This window comes from Mastomys coucha, unplaced genomic scaffold (assembly GCF_008632895.1).
Source record: "Mastomys coucha isolate ucsf_1 unplaced genomic scaffold, UCSF_Mcou_1 pScaffold16, whole genome shotgun sequence".
NCBI classification, from domain to species: Eukaryota; Metazoa; Chordata; class Mammalia; order Rodentia; family Muridae; genus Mastomys; species Mastomys coucha.
In genome coordinates, this window is record NW_022196898.1 from 56,832,292 (window position 1) to 56,847,478 (window position 15,187).

Here is a 15,187-nt window from a genome sequence, read left to right on the forward strand (position 1 = left end):
GTCTCAAAAGAATCGCAGTTTCCCAGGATAGATGATGGGAGTCAGGACTTAGGACCCATTCAGGAGTACTGTTCACTGTCTCCTTTTACACACCCTGTGTGTGTGTCTGTGTGTGTGTGTGTGTGAGATTTTGTGCCACATATGTGGATGCAGGAAGAGGCCAGAGGAGAGCAACGGATCCCCTGGAGCTGGCCAGGCTTACAGTGGTGAACCTGACATGAGTGCTACGATCAAACCTGGGTCCCCTGTGAGAGGAGAACACTCTCTTCATTTCTGAGCCATCTCTCCGGCTCCTGGTTTGCTCCTTTTCTTTTTTCTTTTTTAAAGATTTAATTTTATTTATTTTATGTGTATGAGTACACTCACTGTAGCTGTACAGATGGCTGTGAGCTATCATATGTGTGGCTGCTGTTGATCTCAGGACCTCTGCTGGCCCCACTCACTCCAACCCCACTCGCTCCAGTGTAATTTACTGAAGCTGTCTTCAGACACACCAGAAGAGGGAGTCCGATCTCATTACGGGTGTTTGTGAGCCACCATGTAGTTGCTGGGATCCGAACTCAGGACCTTCGGAAGAGCAGTCAGTGCTCTTACCCGCTGAGCCATCTTGCCAGCCCCTACTCCTTTTCTCGAATGCAATAGTGTTACTCTTATAATATCAAAATATTGAAGTGGTTATTATTTATGTGCAAAGACAAACAAGGACAGGTCCCAAAGAAATACAAAACTATAAAAACTAGTATAATGAATATGATATATCCATCTTTCAACTTCAGTTACCAATATGATCAATGTTTCATCTCTATTCCTAAGATTACTCCAACCCCAGATTATCTTGAAGTAAATTCCAGAATGTGTATTTAATGTGCATTACTAAAAGTATTTTGAATTTCATTAAGGACTTGGAAGAAAGAGGTAGGGTTGCTGGAGCGCTGATGAAGCCAGGGATGTGTTCGGTATATTTTTACTACAGATAGTTACAAGTCTTTCCTTGGTGAAGTCCTATAGCAACGTGCAAGCAGGTATGACCCGTGATGGAAAAAGAACAAAACTAAATCTACAGTTTTTATATTGTATCAGAGGTGTAACACTCTTCAGCACGATCAGACAGATAAATGTCCCTGGTTCATCTGATGGTTATGTCAACAGGCATGTAAGGAAGCAAGTACTAAGCAACTGGGCTGCCCTGAGGCAAAGAAACAAGGGATAGGGAAGGAGGAAGGGCAGCCAGACCAGAGAACCCGCAGGCCACAATAGGAGCAAACTAAGGAGCTTAGAAAAGGTTCCTATCTGCGATCTCTGGGCCGAATCTCTTTAACATTGAGTAGAATTAGCTATGCTAAGAAAGCAGAAAGGGGATTCATGTCACCACACACAGCGTAAGCAAAGGCACTGAGACACGGAGCAGCACAATGTGTGCAGGGCTCCAAGTGCAAGACGGAGAATCACAGAGGTGAGCGTGTGGTGTGTATGGGACAGGCACAAAGGCAGGTGATCGGCATGGCTGTGCCCAGGCATCTAGGGGCCACCCAAAGCTGCACAATCAGCTCTGGTTTTACCCAGTTCCCAAGTGACAAATTGAAGGTGAGTCGAGTAGGGAATGTTGGGAGTGTGAACCAGTGCAGGGTGGGAAGGCTGCGGATGGGCAGATGAATCTAAGTACTCAGGACAGAGTGTGGAAAAAAGGGGAGTAAACTTTCAGGTCTGGGGAGATACAGCCTAAGGTTAACATGAGAGTACTGCATATTAAATGCTTGTCCAAGCTCGAATGCCTTCCATTTCCCTTTATTTTACAGTATTCTTTCGCTTTTGAGATAAAGTCTGTCTTACTCTATAGCCTAAATTACAACTCAGTATAGCTCAGGCTGGCCTTGAACTCACAGTACTGCTCCTGTTTCAATCCTGAGTAGGAGCCACATACTTCAGACTTTAAAAAAAAAAGGTGTATCTACTTATCATGTTTGTAGGCATGCACGCACACAGGCACTTGTATACATGCACACAGCCCACCAGTGCAGCCGACTCTTGAGAGTCAGTTCTCTCAAGGCAATGTGTACACCAGGGGATTAAACTCAGGTCACCAGCTCGGGCTGCAAGTGCATTTTCCACTGAGCGATCTCACCAGCCTGAGGTTTTTAAAATTTTAATTAAAATACCCTTACTGGGCAGGGGAGATGGTCATGTTAGTATGGTGCTCGCATAAGGACATGAGTTCTAGGCTGGTAAGATGGCCCAGTAGGTAACGGTTCTCATCACCAAATCAGGTGACCTGAGTTTCATGCCCAGAATCCACACTGTGGAAGGAAAGAACCAATTCACACAAACTGACTTCTTAATGCACAGTATGGTATACACAGCCCTGCCCTTAACACACACACACACACACACACACACACACACACACACACACGATGCATTCATACTAAATAAATGTAATAATATATTTTTTAAAGTTAAAGAGTTAGAGTCTAGAACCTACATTAAAAAAACCCAGATGTGAGCCAGGCAGTGGTGGCACATATCTTTAATCCCAGCACTTGGGAGACAGAGGCAGGTGGATTGCTGAGTTCGAGGCTAGCCTGATCTATAGAATGAGTTCCAGGACAGCTAGGGCTACACAGAGAAACCCTATCTCAAAAAAACAAAAAATAAAAATAAAAACCCAGATGTTACTAAACACACACACACACACACACACACACACACATATATATAATCCCAGAGCTGGGGAGGCAGAGACAGGCGGATCCCTAAGCTTGCTATCCATCACTCACTTCTGGTGAGTTCCAGTTCATCAAAAACCTGCCTTTAAAAAATTGTAGATGGCGCCTGAGGAATGACACTGAAGTTGTCCTCTAGCCTCCACATGCATACAACACACATGTGCACACATAGAGAAGAGGGGAAGGAAAGGAGAGAGGGAGGGAGGGAGGGAAGGATGGAGGGAGTCAGGGGAGAGAATATAACCCTTCTTGGCACTGCCTTAATCCAACCCATTTATTTCACAGTATAAATCTCCTATTAAACACGTTAAAACATGGAGGATTTAATAACAAACACCTTTGCAGGGGAGATTTTGCATGCTAGGACTATGACTCAGTAGTAGAGCACATGCCTACCATACACAAGGCCATGGGTTCAATTCCCAGTAAGAGAGAAACAGAGAAAGACAGACACTGATTTGAATTCTATTCACTATGCACTATGCCATGCACTAATGAGCCTCTAGTGTCTGTCTCATCAACACATTTTGAGAATGAATTTACTGTTAAATGTTCATCTTTTTAAATAATTGTTTTCTGGTTTGACTAGAACTTCTAGAATAAATGTCAGATAACAACAGAGATATGTTTGCTTTGTTCCTATTTTACTAGAAATGTCATTAGTATTTTATTACTAAATATTAGGTTGGCTATTGATTTGCCATCTTTAGAAAGTATATATTCATTCCCACTTTATTTGACTTGTCTGTTTTGAAAGTTTGACTAGGAAAGATGACCACTTAGAAACTGTCACGACAGCTCATCCACCCATTTCCCACAAAAGTCTTAAAATAGATTCCATTTTTGTTTTTACAATGCACAAGCTACAAAATATAAAGCAGCTGTTCGCAAATTCTCCCAGAGAACATTAATAAATTACAGTCAGTCTCTACTGCCATTTTCCCACAAAAGTATACACAACTCCCCACTACCACAAAACTCTGCTTGCAGAACAGACTAAATTTAGTTGGTATATTTTGAGTATATTTTATACTTTGAAATTAAAAATTGAACTGGACAAGAATTAAATGCACATCTAAACAGATGAACAGCCATGCACTAAGAGAGTGGCAGTCTTACCTGTAGCGGACATGAAAGGAATGGTCTTCCCTCATGCTTATCAAATTTCCCTCCATCCAGTCATATTATAAGCTGAGAAAATGCGAGATTATTGTGTCCTGGGCCAGTCCAGTCTTTTACAGCGCAGAGGGCTTTGCAGAGCACTGTCCGGTTAGTACATTAACGAGTTGGTGTTAATACATCCTAAGCTCCTGCTTCTTCTTTATTAATAATGAAAGGAGGTCAATGTCAGACAGCTTAAAGGTTCAAGTGTGTCCCAAGTCCTTGCATCTCTGGCCCCTTCAGCAGCACCTCGGCAACATTTCTGCAAAAGGAATACAAGATGCTTTGCTGCAAGTCCTGTTAAGATGAACCTGAAGTAACTTGAGCTGTACACGATCACACAGCTAATGCCATGGACTACAGACAGGACGGTCAACATGGAGGCACGGATGTGACGTTAGGAGGTTTGGTTGAGAAGTTCATGTGACTAGTTGGGAGTATAATCGTCTTATGTAATTATTACTATAATGGAAATCATGGGAAAAAGCAATGTATCGGATTAATACCTTAAAATAAAATCACGATACTTTGAGCTTTTAAAAACTGCTATTAACAGATCAAGTGAGGGTCCAACAACAGTCTAAATAAGTCAAGGAAAGTCTGCAAATCTGCTCTTTCAAGGATGATACCATACTGGTAGTTACATTCTATTTGTATTAATTTGCAAATACATTCTATTTAAGTTCTTTAAAATAGTTGCATTAATATTAAATAGATACAAAAAGAGTTTAGGACATATGTATATATGAAAAAGAATGAGGCAACAAAATATTTACTTGACCAGGAATAAGGCAGCATGCACCCCCACTGCTGTGAGACTCTCCTGGATACTCCAACTTCTCCTGTTGCCTTCACTTCATGTCAGATGACTTCTGACTGGACTCTGTTTATCATTCTCTTGCTTATCTTAACTTTACCACAAGGTGTGCACAGCCCTAAGCAACACATTTCACTTTCTATGATTTTGTTCTGTGATTCACTTAAATCATTGTTCCCTATAGCTCTAATTTGCATTATTTTCCTTTCTATATCACACTCCACTATATAGCAAATGTATTTTTCTTTTTCGAGACAGGGTTTCTCTGTGTAGCTGTCCTGGAACTCACTCTGTAGACCAGGCTGGCCTCGAACTCAGAAATTCGCTTATCTCTGCCTACCAAGTGCTGGGATTAAAGGCTTGCGCCACCACTGCCCAGTGCAAGTATATTTTTTAATCTGCTGTTAATGGACATTTGGATTGTAAAAACTTTTATTCTTATTTTTTACTATTATTAAATGAATGGCCACAAAGACTGATCATTAATAATCTGATTACTAACTTGGCAGCAGAGTAGATGTAGGGAGAAAAATAATTAGATGAATACAAGAAAAGCCTTGCTACAGAGCAGTGGGTGCCAGAAGGAAGGAAAAGAGAGGCTCTAAGGGACGTAACAGGAGCGCCAGGAGGAAAGAGGAGTAGATACGATCTTAGGAGCTAAGGTGGAGCAGGCTCCAGACTTCGAGGCACCAATCAGCTGATGGAAACAGCACAAGCCCCGACCAGCCGCAGAGATGCCCTGTGCCCAGCAGACATGCCACAGAAACCAGCGTAAGGGAAACCATAACAGAAATAAAGATGTAACGGTAGAGCCCAGATCTTCTGCACTGAAAACAAGCCTTTCCACTCGAGACTGCCCAGCTTTTTTCTACATTTGCAAAAGGTGGACAGCTGTTGCTTGTTTTGAGTCCTACTGCCAGGTTGTCTCTCATTTTAAGCTGGCCCTTCTTTTCTACCCATCTGTCCAGGTTTTTCTTCACACTGCCATCTATAATAAAACCCAATTCTTCTTCCACATAGGATACGGCTAGAGCACTGTAAATAATGAACAAGCCCCCGCTCTGCAGGAATGTGTTCCAGCGGCAGAGCAGTAAGGAGAGCTGGGCTCAGCCTTGGGAGCCCGAATGTCTCCTTGACGAAATGAGGATTCACATAAGCAAGCAGCTTGGGATGTAGGGGACATACACTATTCTTCTTCCTCTCCCTTCTCTCCTCCCACAAAGGAAGCAATAACTTAAAGATGAAAAGACAAGTCACTGCTATGAGGCCAACAACTCTCTTCCTCCCTCCTCCCCCAGTCCCATTGTTTATCTTTCTCCCTTTTAAAAAGGTGACTAAAAGCTGGGCAGTGGTGGCGCATGCCTTTATTCCCAACACTTGGGAGGCAGAGGCAGGTGGATTTCTAAGTTCAAGGCCAGTCTGGTCTACAGAGTGAGTTCCAGGACAGCCAGGGCTACACAAAGAAACCCTGTCTCAAAAATACAAAACAAAACAAACAAACAAAAGGTGATTGAAAGGAATTAGTGTAGCTGCTTAGAACAATAGCTCTAAAGCATATCTAGATTACACAACTAGCTAAAAGGGCAGCCAGACAGTTGTCTATTATTCACTGTGAAGTTCAGCTGGTTATTTATAAGATGAGGTGCAAGGAAAGGTATTCGGATTTGTCTAACTTTAAAAAGTTGTATTTAAATATCTTGTCATCTATGAGATAATAATGAAATTCCATTCCAACTTTTACTAATAACCGAAAATGTTAACTTCATACTTGTAAAAATGTGAGCTGTTTCCATGTCTAACCAATTAGCAAACACATACAGATGAAGCTGTCAGATACCTTACTTGATGAAAACCACACATAAAACCACATGGACGGAATGACTAGTGAACTGATCTGTGTGATTTTTCTTTTTAAATCTAAGATCTCATATAGCCCAGGTTAACCTTAACTCCGTATCTAGTCAAGAAACTCTTGATCCTCCTGCCTCCAACTCTAAAGTCCTGAGGTTAAATGTATGCCCCTCACAAACAACTCCTAAGTAAATTGTTATTATGGTTTTAGAACTCTCATATTTATCCCCCAAGTTCACTCTGCATTACATTCTCTGCATGTACCAACAATTGGGTAGCATGTCATTCTCTCTCCTCTTTCAACACAGGTCCTCCTGTGCTACACAAGTGCTCTTATAGCTGACCTGTGTTTTGTTTTGCTTGTTTTCATGACATAGTTTCTTTTTTTTTTAAAGATTTATTTTTATTATAAATAAGTACACTGTAGCTATCTTCAGACATGCCAGAAGAGGGCATCGGAGCTCATTACGGGTGGTTGTGAGCCACCATGTGGTTGCTGGGGTTTGAACTCAGGACCTTCAGAAGAGCAGTTGGTGCTCTTACCAGCTGAGCCATCTCACCAGCCCACAACATAGTTTCTTGTGTAGCCTTGGCTGTCCTGGAAATCACTCTGTAGACCAGACAGGCCTTGAACTCACAGAGATCTACCTGCCTCTGTCTCCTGAGTGCTGGGATTCAAGGCCCTGACATCTTAAAACCACTCACTGAGCAGACAATCTCTTGATTCATGACTCACTGCTCTAACCACAGCCGTCTGTGTGCTTGCTATGTTCCTTGCTACATAGTTAATGGTTCATATTTAGTACTACATTTGTGTACATGCATACTGATATACTATAATACTAGAAGGAAATATCCTTATATAAACACACACACACATACATATAACAACATTAATTACATTCACAAGTTTTTAAATTGTTCACTAGAATAAGAGACTTGGAGAGAAACTGCAGATGGATGTGAGAGCTCTGAAAGAACAGTGAGAAGCCATTATCTGCAGGAAGCGGTAATCCCCGTGGCACCTCTCAATGATGCTCCGAAAACCAAGGTCAGTGGTGGAGGTTTTTACCTAGCCATAAAGAAACAAAGAGAATGCAGCATTTCCCCCATACCCCAGAAACTGGCAGAAGCACACAGAAAGAAGTGGCACGTACCTCTGTTTCGCATGTAACTCTAATTAGAAACTCACACAGGGAAGCTCCCCAGACACAGCTAGTGGACTCCAGCTACTGTCCAAGGTACACAGCCATTGTAGATTAGAGGTCCTGCCCAGGTTTACCCCACTGACAAAAGTTCACAAACCACACGAAGGGGGTGGGGAGCAGAAGGGACACAGCTACATTTTCAGCATCTATGAGTTTATCTAAACTATGTGCTCCTGACTTCCATGTCAAGGACTCTAACTTTTAGTCTGCTTCTTTCAAAGGCCCACATAAATGCAGCTGGAGAGATGGCCTACTGGTCACCAGCACCTTTTGCTCTTACAGAGGACTTAAGGTCCATTCCCAGGCTCCATTCTACTCTCAAGACTCACAACCATCCATAAGTCCAGTTCCAAGGTATCTGATGCCCTCCTCTGACTTCTGCAGGCACCAGACATGCCTGCAGTGCACATACATACATGCAAGCAAAGCTCTTATGCACATAAAATAAATATCTTTTAAAAATCTATATATACAGGCAACCCTCATTAGATAATTTACTTTTCTTACCTCTAAGTCAGGTTATCTAAACTCTGTAAGCTTTTAGATCCTATTAATTGCCTCTAAGGTACAATATTCAAATTCTTTAAGTCCCTTTAGTTTGACATTTTTATCAATATAAGCAGGAATATGTACAAATAATCAAGAACAGACTCAAAACAAGGTCGTGTTGTGTTAGAATTCAGAGCACAGACTTTAGTAACACACGTGCCTCACGGTAATTACGGAAGAGACAAAGCAGAGGGCCAACACAGCTACTTGTAGAATAAACTCGATCCTAGGTAAGCTGGTCATTTTGTGTCTAATGACGTGTCTGTAAACAGACATGAATTTAGTAATCAAACTCCACCGCACCTTGGTGCTGAGGTCTGAACCTACAACCTCAGGCATGCTAAGCAAGTGCTCTACCTACGTCCTAAGCTCCCTCTTCAAATTCTATCCCTATTCAAACTCTATTTGAAAGATAAGTGGAAACAAGTTGGCAAGTAAAAAACAAATTAATACCAGCAAAACTGAGAGAACAGTAAGTGTTCTTACTTAAGGAAGTTGAATGTGGGTGATGGGTCAGTGGGAAGAGTGCTTGGGGAGACAGCTGCAAACATATGCACGCTACACATGCAGGCACACACACTCACTCCTGTTCACACACTACACATACACACTCACTCACTCACACACTCACTCCCATGCACATACCACACATGCACAATACATACACACACACACACACACACACACACACACACACACACACACACACACGGGCTAGAGACATAGCTGTATTATTCTTGCAGATGATCCAAGTCTGATTCTCAGCATGCATGTCAGGGGACTTACAACCACTTGTCACTCTGGCTCTAGAAGATCTGATGCCTCTGGCCTCTATAGCACCTGCATTCACACGCACAGACACATACATATTCACATGGTTAAAAATGAATCGCATAAACTCTTGATTTAAAAAAATAGCACAAAACAAAAGAGTAGGATGCTGATAACTGGGAACCTAAGAAGCATGTTTGCCTGGAAAGGCACAGGGCTTTGAGTTTCTTGTGGTCAGTCAATAAAAAAGCTCAAGTCAACAAATGGCAAAACTTGACATTAAAACACAGTACTAACATGAGAAACCAGTACCCAAAGAGAGGTCAAACCTGAGAAGAGCTGTGACTTCAATCATGTCATCAGAGGAAAATGAAGACAGAGCCCACAGGGCAAGCCAGGGGCCAAGGCTGACAGTGAACTGAGCTGAGAGAACTTGCAAGGCCAGGGAAATAGTAACAGTGCCCACAGCCACTGGCAAACTGGATTACAACTACACCTCAGAAGAAAAACATGGACTGCTGTCGTGCATTAAATTTGTACTTCACAAAGTATATATATATTCACCAATGGCAGCTTTACCATCTCAAGCTAGACATACAAAAATCCGAAAAATAGGTAAAGGTCTGGGAAGAAGAAAGGTCTGGGTGATAGATGCTCCTGAATTTACATCTTTTATCATCGTGATCCTGTCCACTACGAGATCCAGGGATCAAACTCAACATCCTGAACTTCCACACATCTTTAAAGCTAAACACTGTTCAAGAACTCTCAATCTTCTTTATTTTTTTTTTAAGATTTTTATTTATTTATTATATGTAAGTACACGGTAGCTGTCTTCAGACACACCAGAAGAGGGCATCAGATCTCATTATGGATGGCTGTGAGCCACCATGTGGTTGCTGGGATTTGAACTCAGGACCACTGAAAGAACAGTCAGTGCTCTTACCCGCTGAGCCATCTGGCCAGCCCTCTTTCTTATTTTTGAAATCTAAATTTAATAAAGTAATTCAATGGCAAAATTAAAAAAGAAATTCTACCAGGAGTAAAAATAAATCAAGGTAATAATATATAGAATTCCTCATTCTTCATTCAACATACTCTGTAAGCTAGTAACATAATCAAACTATATGCATAATACTATGAGCTGGCAATTAACTAACTCAAAATATATTATCCATCAATATCTAAGTGCCAAGTGTAGTTTTACTATTAGCTGACATAAATGCCAATTATATATTACTTGATACAATCCAAGTTAATAAAATAAACGTGGTCATGCACTTCTGCAGGTATTCTATTCTCAGGTCCTAATTCTTTATAGTTATTTACATAGCACCAGTAGAAAATCCAGAAACTTTTAAAAAAGCATCCTAAACTTTAATTAAACACAGTGATATATTGACACAGTGATATATTTACAAAACAAACATAAACAACAACAACAACAAACCCCAAGAGATCACGGGAAAGGCTGTAATCCAAAAATACTAAAAGCAAAAACTAAGCCCAATTTCTAAAAAGAAAAAAATTACATGTTTACATTGTTACCTTTTCCCATTGGTAGTCTTTTAGTTAGTAAAGATGTGTCTGAATTTACCTTTTTAGAGACTATACAAATTGACAAACATTATATAACAGTTCAAAGAAATAAATATAAAATAGTCCTATGACTACAACTATTATAGGAAAAAAGGAACAATTATTAGTCAACAATGGTGTGATGGTTTGAATATACTTGGCCCAGGGAGTGGGACTATTAGGAGGTGTGGCCTTGCTGAAGCAGGTGTGGCCTTGGTGAAGGACATGTGTCATTGTGGGTGTGGGCTTTAAGACCCTCCCTAGAAGCCAGTCTTCCGTTTGCCTTCAGATGTAGAGCAGGCAGCTCCTCCTGCACCATGCCTGCATATGGTATTACAGTATATTTCTACAGCTGCTTCATTTATTTATTTATGTATTTACCTTTATGTGCACTGGTGTTTTGCCTACATGTATGTCTGTGAGAGAGTGGCAGATCTTGGGAGTTACAGACAGTTGTGAGCTATGTGGATGCTGGGATTTGAACTCCATTCTCTCAGTGCCCTTAACCGCTGAGACATCTCTCCAGCCCCTAATTGCTTTATTTTATTATTAGCTATTGTTAACTTCTTACTTTGTCTAATTTATAAATTATCATAGGTATGTTCATATAAGAAAAGACTGCTTAGGAGCTACTCCAGGCCTCAAGACTGGAGGTCTTCAAAGTGTCCCCCTAAGATAATACAGGTTACTTACTGTACCAATGGCGCTCAATCTTTAACTTTAATCAGTCAATACATGTGCATGACAATTTAAAAGCTGAACAGTGAAACTGAAAAGAACTGGCCCTTCCTCAGTAAACAGCACTAGATCCGCTCTCTTAAAAAGGCAGCACCAACTTCAAACATTTTAAAGCAAAAATGAATCTTAATTGCAAAACCTTACATCCAACCAAAGAAGGGAAGGCTCTAGAAAGTACGTATAGAACTTCTTATAGGAAAAAATATATATATAACACAATCTTCTATATAAAACAAATTATTTAATCACCTTCTATGGAAGGAAATGTTTCTACTCAGTTTAATTTTATGAGGTTCCATGAGAACCCTAATTAAAAAGGACAAAACACCCCAAACCCTCTGTGGAAACGAGGAAATGTGTACAGCAAGCACTGCAAGGGATGGTAGAACTTATTAGGCAAACAGAGCAAGGCGCTCTATTTAAGGGAAGCAACTGAAGCAAAGCAAAGAGGTGGAGTGTGCAGACTGCCCCTGGGAAGCACATTGGTCAGGACCAAACTGTGAGGCTTGCACTGTCCGGCTGAGGCACCTATTTGGGCGGGCGGGGCGGGGAGGGGGGGCAGTTTGCAATGGGAACCTCGTAGGGTTTTTTGTTTTTGTTTTTTCCAACAAAGAAATAGCAAAGTTACATGTCAGGATGAGAAACAGGCAGCATCACATAGGGTCAGATGAGGAGAGAAGGTGAAAAACACTGCAAGAATTCAGTACTGACTATGGAGCCTCTCTGGCCACTCAGGACACCAGTACATTACTCTGTGCATCACAGATGTCCAGCAGCCTTCCTTTGATTGCTTGCCTGAGAAAAGGCCTGAGAATGAGGCTGGGGATGTAGCTGAGTAAAGGAGGAAGCATACTAGGGCAAGAACTGGGGCTCAACCACCAGGACTGCAAAGATAAAAGGGAATTCTGTCATCATGCAAAAACAAGAGTTTATAACACATTTCTGTTGACCAGTGAAGAAGACTATATTTATAGTCTTGCAGATTTAAGCAAGTTTTGCTCTATGTTTTTAGAAAGGTTAAAAGATATGGGAAGTGTTATTTGATATAGAACACACAAAAAGCAAGGCCATCCTTAGAAGGGTAGAAACATCCTTCCACACTTTATAACAAACCACTGACTGTATTGTGGTTTTAAGTAGAATAATGTGCCATAAATGGGATTCAGAGACATGTGGCAATTTAAATGTAGTATCGCTGATGCTCTGAGATTGGGTAGCAGTTCCAATCCCACCAGTAACCCATTACCACAGTCTTAAAAACAAATGCCCACAGGTGTGGGGGTTACTGTTTGTTTTTTAGGTAAATCTTGGAGTATTTTATGGATAAGAAAGGTGAAGGCTGAAGATGTGGTTTGGTTTTGCTTAGCATACACCTGCCCTGGATTTGACCCTAAGCGTGGATGGTACATACCTGTAATCACAGCACTGGGGAGATGGAGAAAAGAGGATCAAAGAGTTCAAAGCCAAATTGAGCTATCTGAGACCCTGTGTCAAAACTACGACGAGTGAATGGAAGGAAGGAAGGAAGGAAGGAAGGGAGGAAGGAGAAAGTCAGCCAGCCATTTCACACCAGGTGGAATATGTGCACATCTGTAATCCCAGCATCTGGGCTGAGACAGGAGGATTCCAAGTTCCAGGCTAGCTCTAAACACTTAGCAACACTAGGTCTCAAACAAACAAATGATCTGGAATTACCTCAGTGATAGAACTCTTGCTTAGTGTTCACATGGTTCAGGGTTCAAACCCAAAGTATAGAGGTGGAGAGGCATGGGAGTCACACTATTCCATTTCTTTTGTAACCAGCCTACTATTAAATCTCAGGTTTACATTAAAACATACTTGTAATATTGTATGTCTGACGTACTGAAAATTCAGTTAAACTTTTTCTGTGGGACATGCTTCCACAACACCCCACAGCCTCTGAGTTCATAACCTGTCCAATCCTTGAATTATAAGTTAGAAATAGTTTGCAAGAGGGGCCTATGAATGCCTAGAACTGGCCGGGCATCCCTGAGCTCCCCAAGCTCCCCAGTTCCCCTCACGTCAAAGGACAGCGACCTTCCCTTTGTACTTCTGCGTAACGAATCGCTGCTCAAGCATGTAGAAACCCCAGGCAAAAGTGCCCTTTACCAGAAGCAATCATGATGGTTACTAACAAGCCGGAAAATCTTCAGTTTAGCCTTCCAAAGAGGTAGTCCGAAAATTCTGCTCGGTTGGTGACAAAAACTTTCAACACAAACCACACAAGCACTCCAATCAACACAGGGCACCGCGAGGAAAGTCAAGAACTTACCTCTTCTAATTCTACAGGGCGTTTAAATTATGCATTAAGGCAAATAAAAATTTCCATCATTACTCGTTTCAACAGAGTTCAGATGATACTAGTTAAAGCTACCTAATTGTTTACCATTAAAATGCATGCAAGGAAATTACGTTTTCCACTTTTCATTTGAAGATAAGATTACAGCTTTCGGGGTAAGGTCTCAACATTTTACGCTTGCTTTAAAACCAGTTACAACGATCTATTTGTTTCGCCTTCCAGTAAAAAAACGACGTCTGGGCTCCGAAAAGTTCAGGAGTTTAATTAAATGTGATTTGCCAAAACTGTCTGGTTTGGAGACCCGGGGCCGGCGACGTGCCTGGGATTCGAATACACCGAGATTCGGCTTTGTATCCACTATCTGTCTGCTACGCTCGGAAAACGCGTGAAGTCGCTGCATCCCAGCAAATATTTTCAAGGTCTGCAGAACTCCGATCCCCAGGCTCCCCTCACTTAGAGGACGACAGCCTAAGGGCTGCGGGTGCGAAGCCCCCCGCGGAGCTCGGGGGTCCCAGCGTCACCCTAGCCTATCGAGCCTCGGTGGTCGGGAGACCCACGCCCCACGTCCCCACACGCCCCTCTGGGTCACCCCCTCAGGCTCCGCTCACCTCCCTCCGGTCGGCGGCTCCGAACAAGGAGCCCCTGCAGGGACGAGCGCCTCCGGCCGCAGACCAGGGACCGCGGCGCTTCCCCAAGGCGGGTCCCCACGGCTACGCCGAGCCAAGCAGGGGCACAGCGGGAGGCCGGCGCGCGCCCCCGGCGCCCGCCCCCGGCAGGTCACGTGGGCCAGAGCTTCGGCCGCCCCCGGGCCTCTCAGAGGGTCTCCCCGTCAGCAAGGTTCCCCCAGCGCCTGTGCTCCTCTGCGCCTGCGCCTAGCTCCAGGCTCTCCCATTCAAACCGACAACGCCCCGCGTCTTTTGGACGGGCCAATGGCACCAGTGGGGCGGGGCTTGGAGGGTGGAGGGGCGGGGCTCGGGATGGAGGGCGGGGCTCGGCAGTGGAGGGCGGGGCTAGACGAACCAGCGCTCCCTCCTTCTAAAGATCTGTCCCGCGTTTGCTTCTCGAACTGTAGCGCTTGGTTCTCCCGTGCTCCGGATAGATCCTCCGCCAACTAGAAGCTTATTGTCCTCGAATTTCTCCTGCAGATGCTGAAAAGTGGAACAATAAACATCAGAGTTCATGCTGGGTCTAGTTCAGACTTTGAACCCAGAAACCCCAGTCCAAGTGCCTCTTTTCCTGCAGGCTCAGTCCCGCCCTGGGAAAGTCTTCCAAGAGGCAGATGTAAGAAAGAAAGAGGCCTGTGTGAAAGGAACAGAGGGTCCCGTGTGGAAGTCTGAACAAGGAGCCTCAGTTCTTGAGGCTGTGTCACAATTCTGGTGTTTCCAGCTGTTGGGAAAGCAAACTTCTTCTGACTGCAGGATCGCTGGTTCCCAGGAGAAGCAGAGTTGGCGAGTTTTAATTAGCTTCGGCA

At 42.9% G+C, this 15,187-nt stretch overlaps 1 protein-coding gene across 2 annotated transcripts in view; it reads right to left on the reverse strand.

Moving 5' to 3' along the window:
- Positions 1 to 14,605, reverse strand: part of Gpsm2 (G protein signaling modulator 2) — a 41,620-nt gene extending 27,015 nt beyond the window's left edge. The window contains exons 1-2 of one of the 2 annotated variants that reach the window (XM_031375205.1): positions 14,325 to 14,605; positions 3,843 to 4,146 (exon numbers count right to left, since the gene is read on the reverse strand). In XM_031375205.1, coding sequence (XP_031231065.1) covers positions 3,843 to 3,898 — 56 coding nt within the window. In that variant the 5' untranslated portion in view covers positions 3,899 to 4,146; positions 14,325 to 14,605. The remainder of the gene's footprint in view (positions 1 to 3,842; positions 4,147 to 14,324) is intronic. The other variant, XM_031375208.1, reaches the window with a different exon arrangement.
- Positions 14,606 to 15,187: the final 582 nt, after the last annotated feature.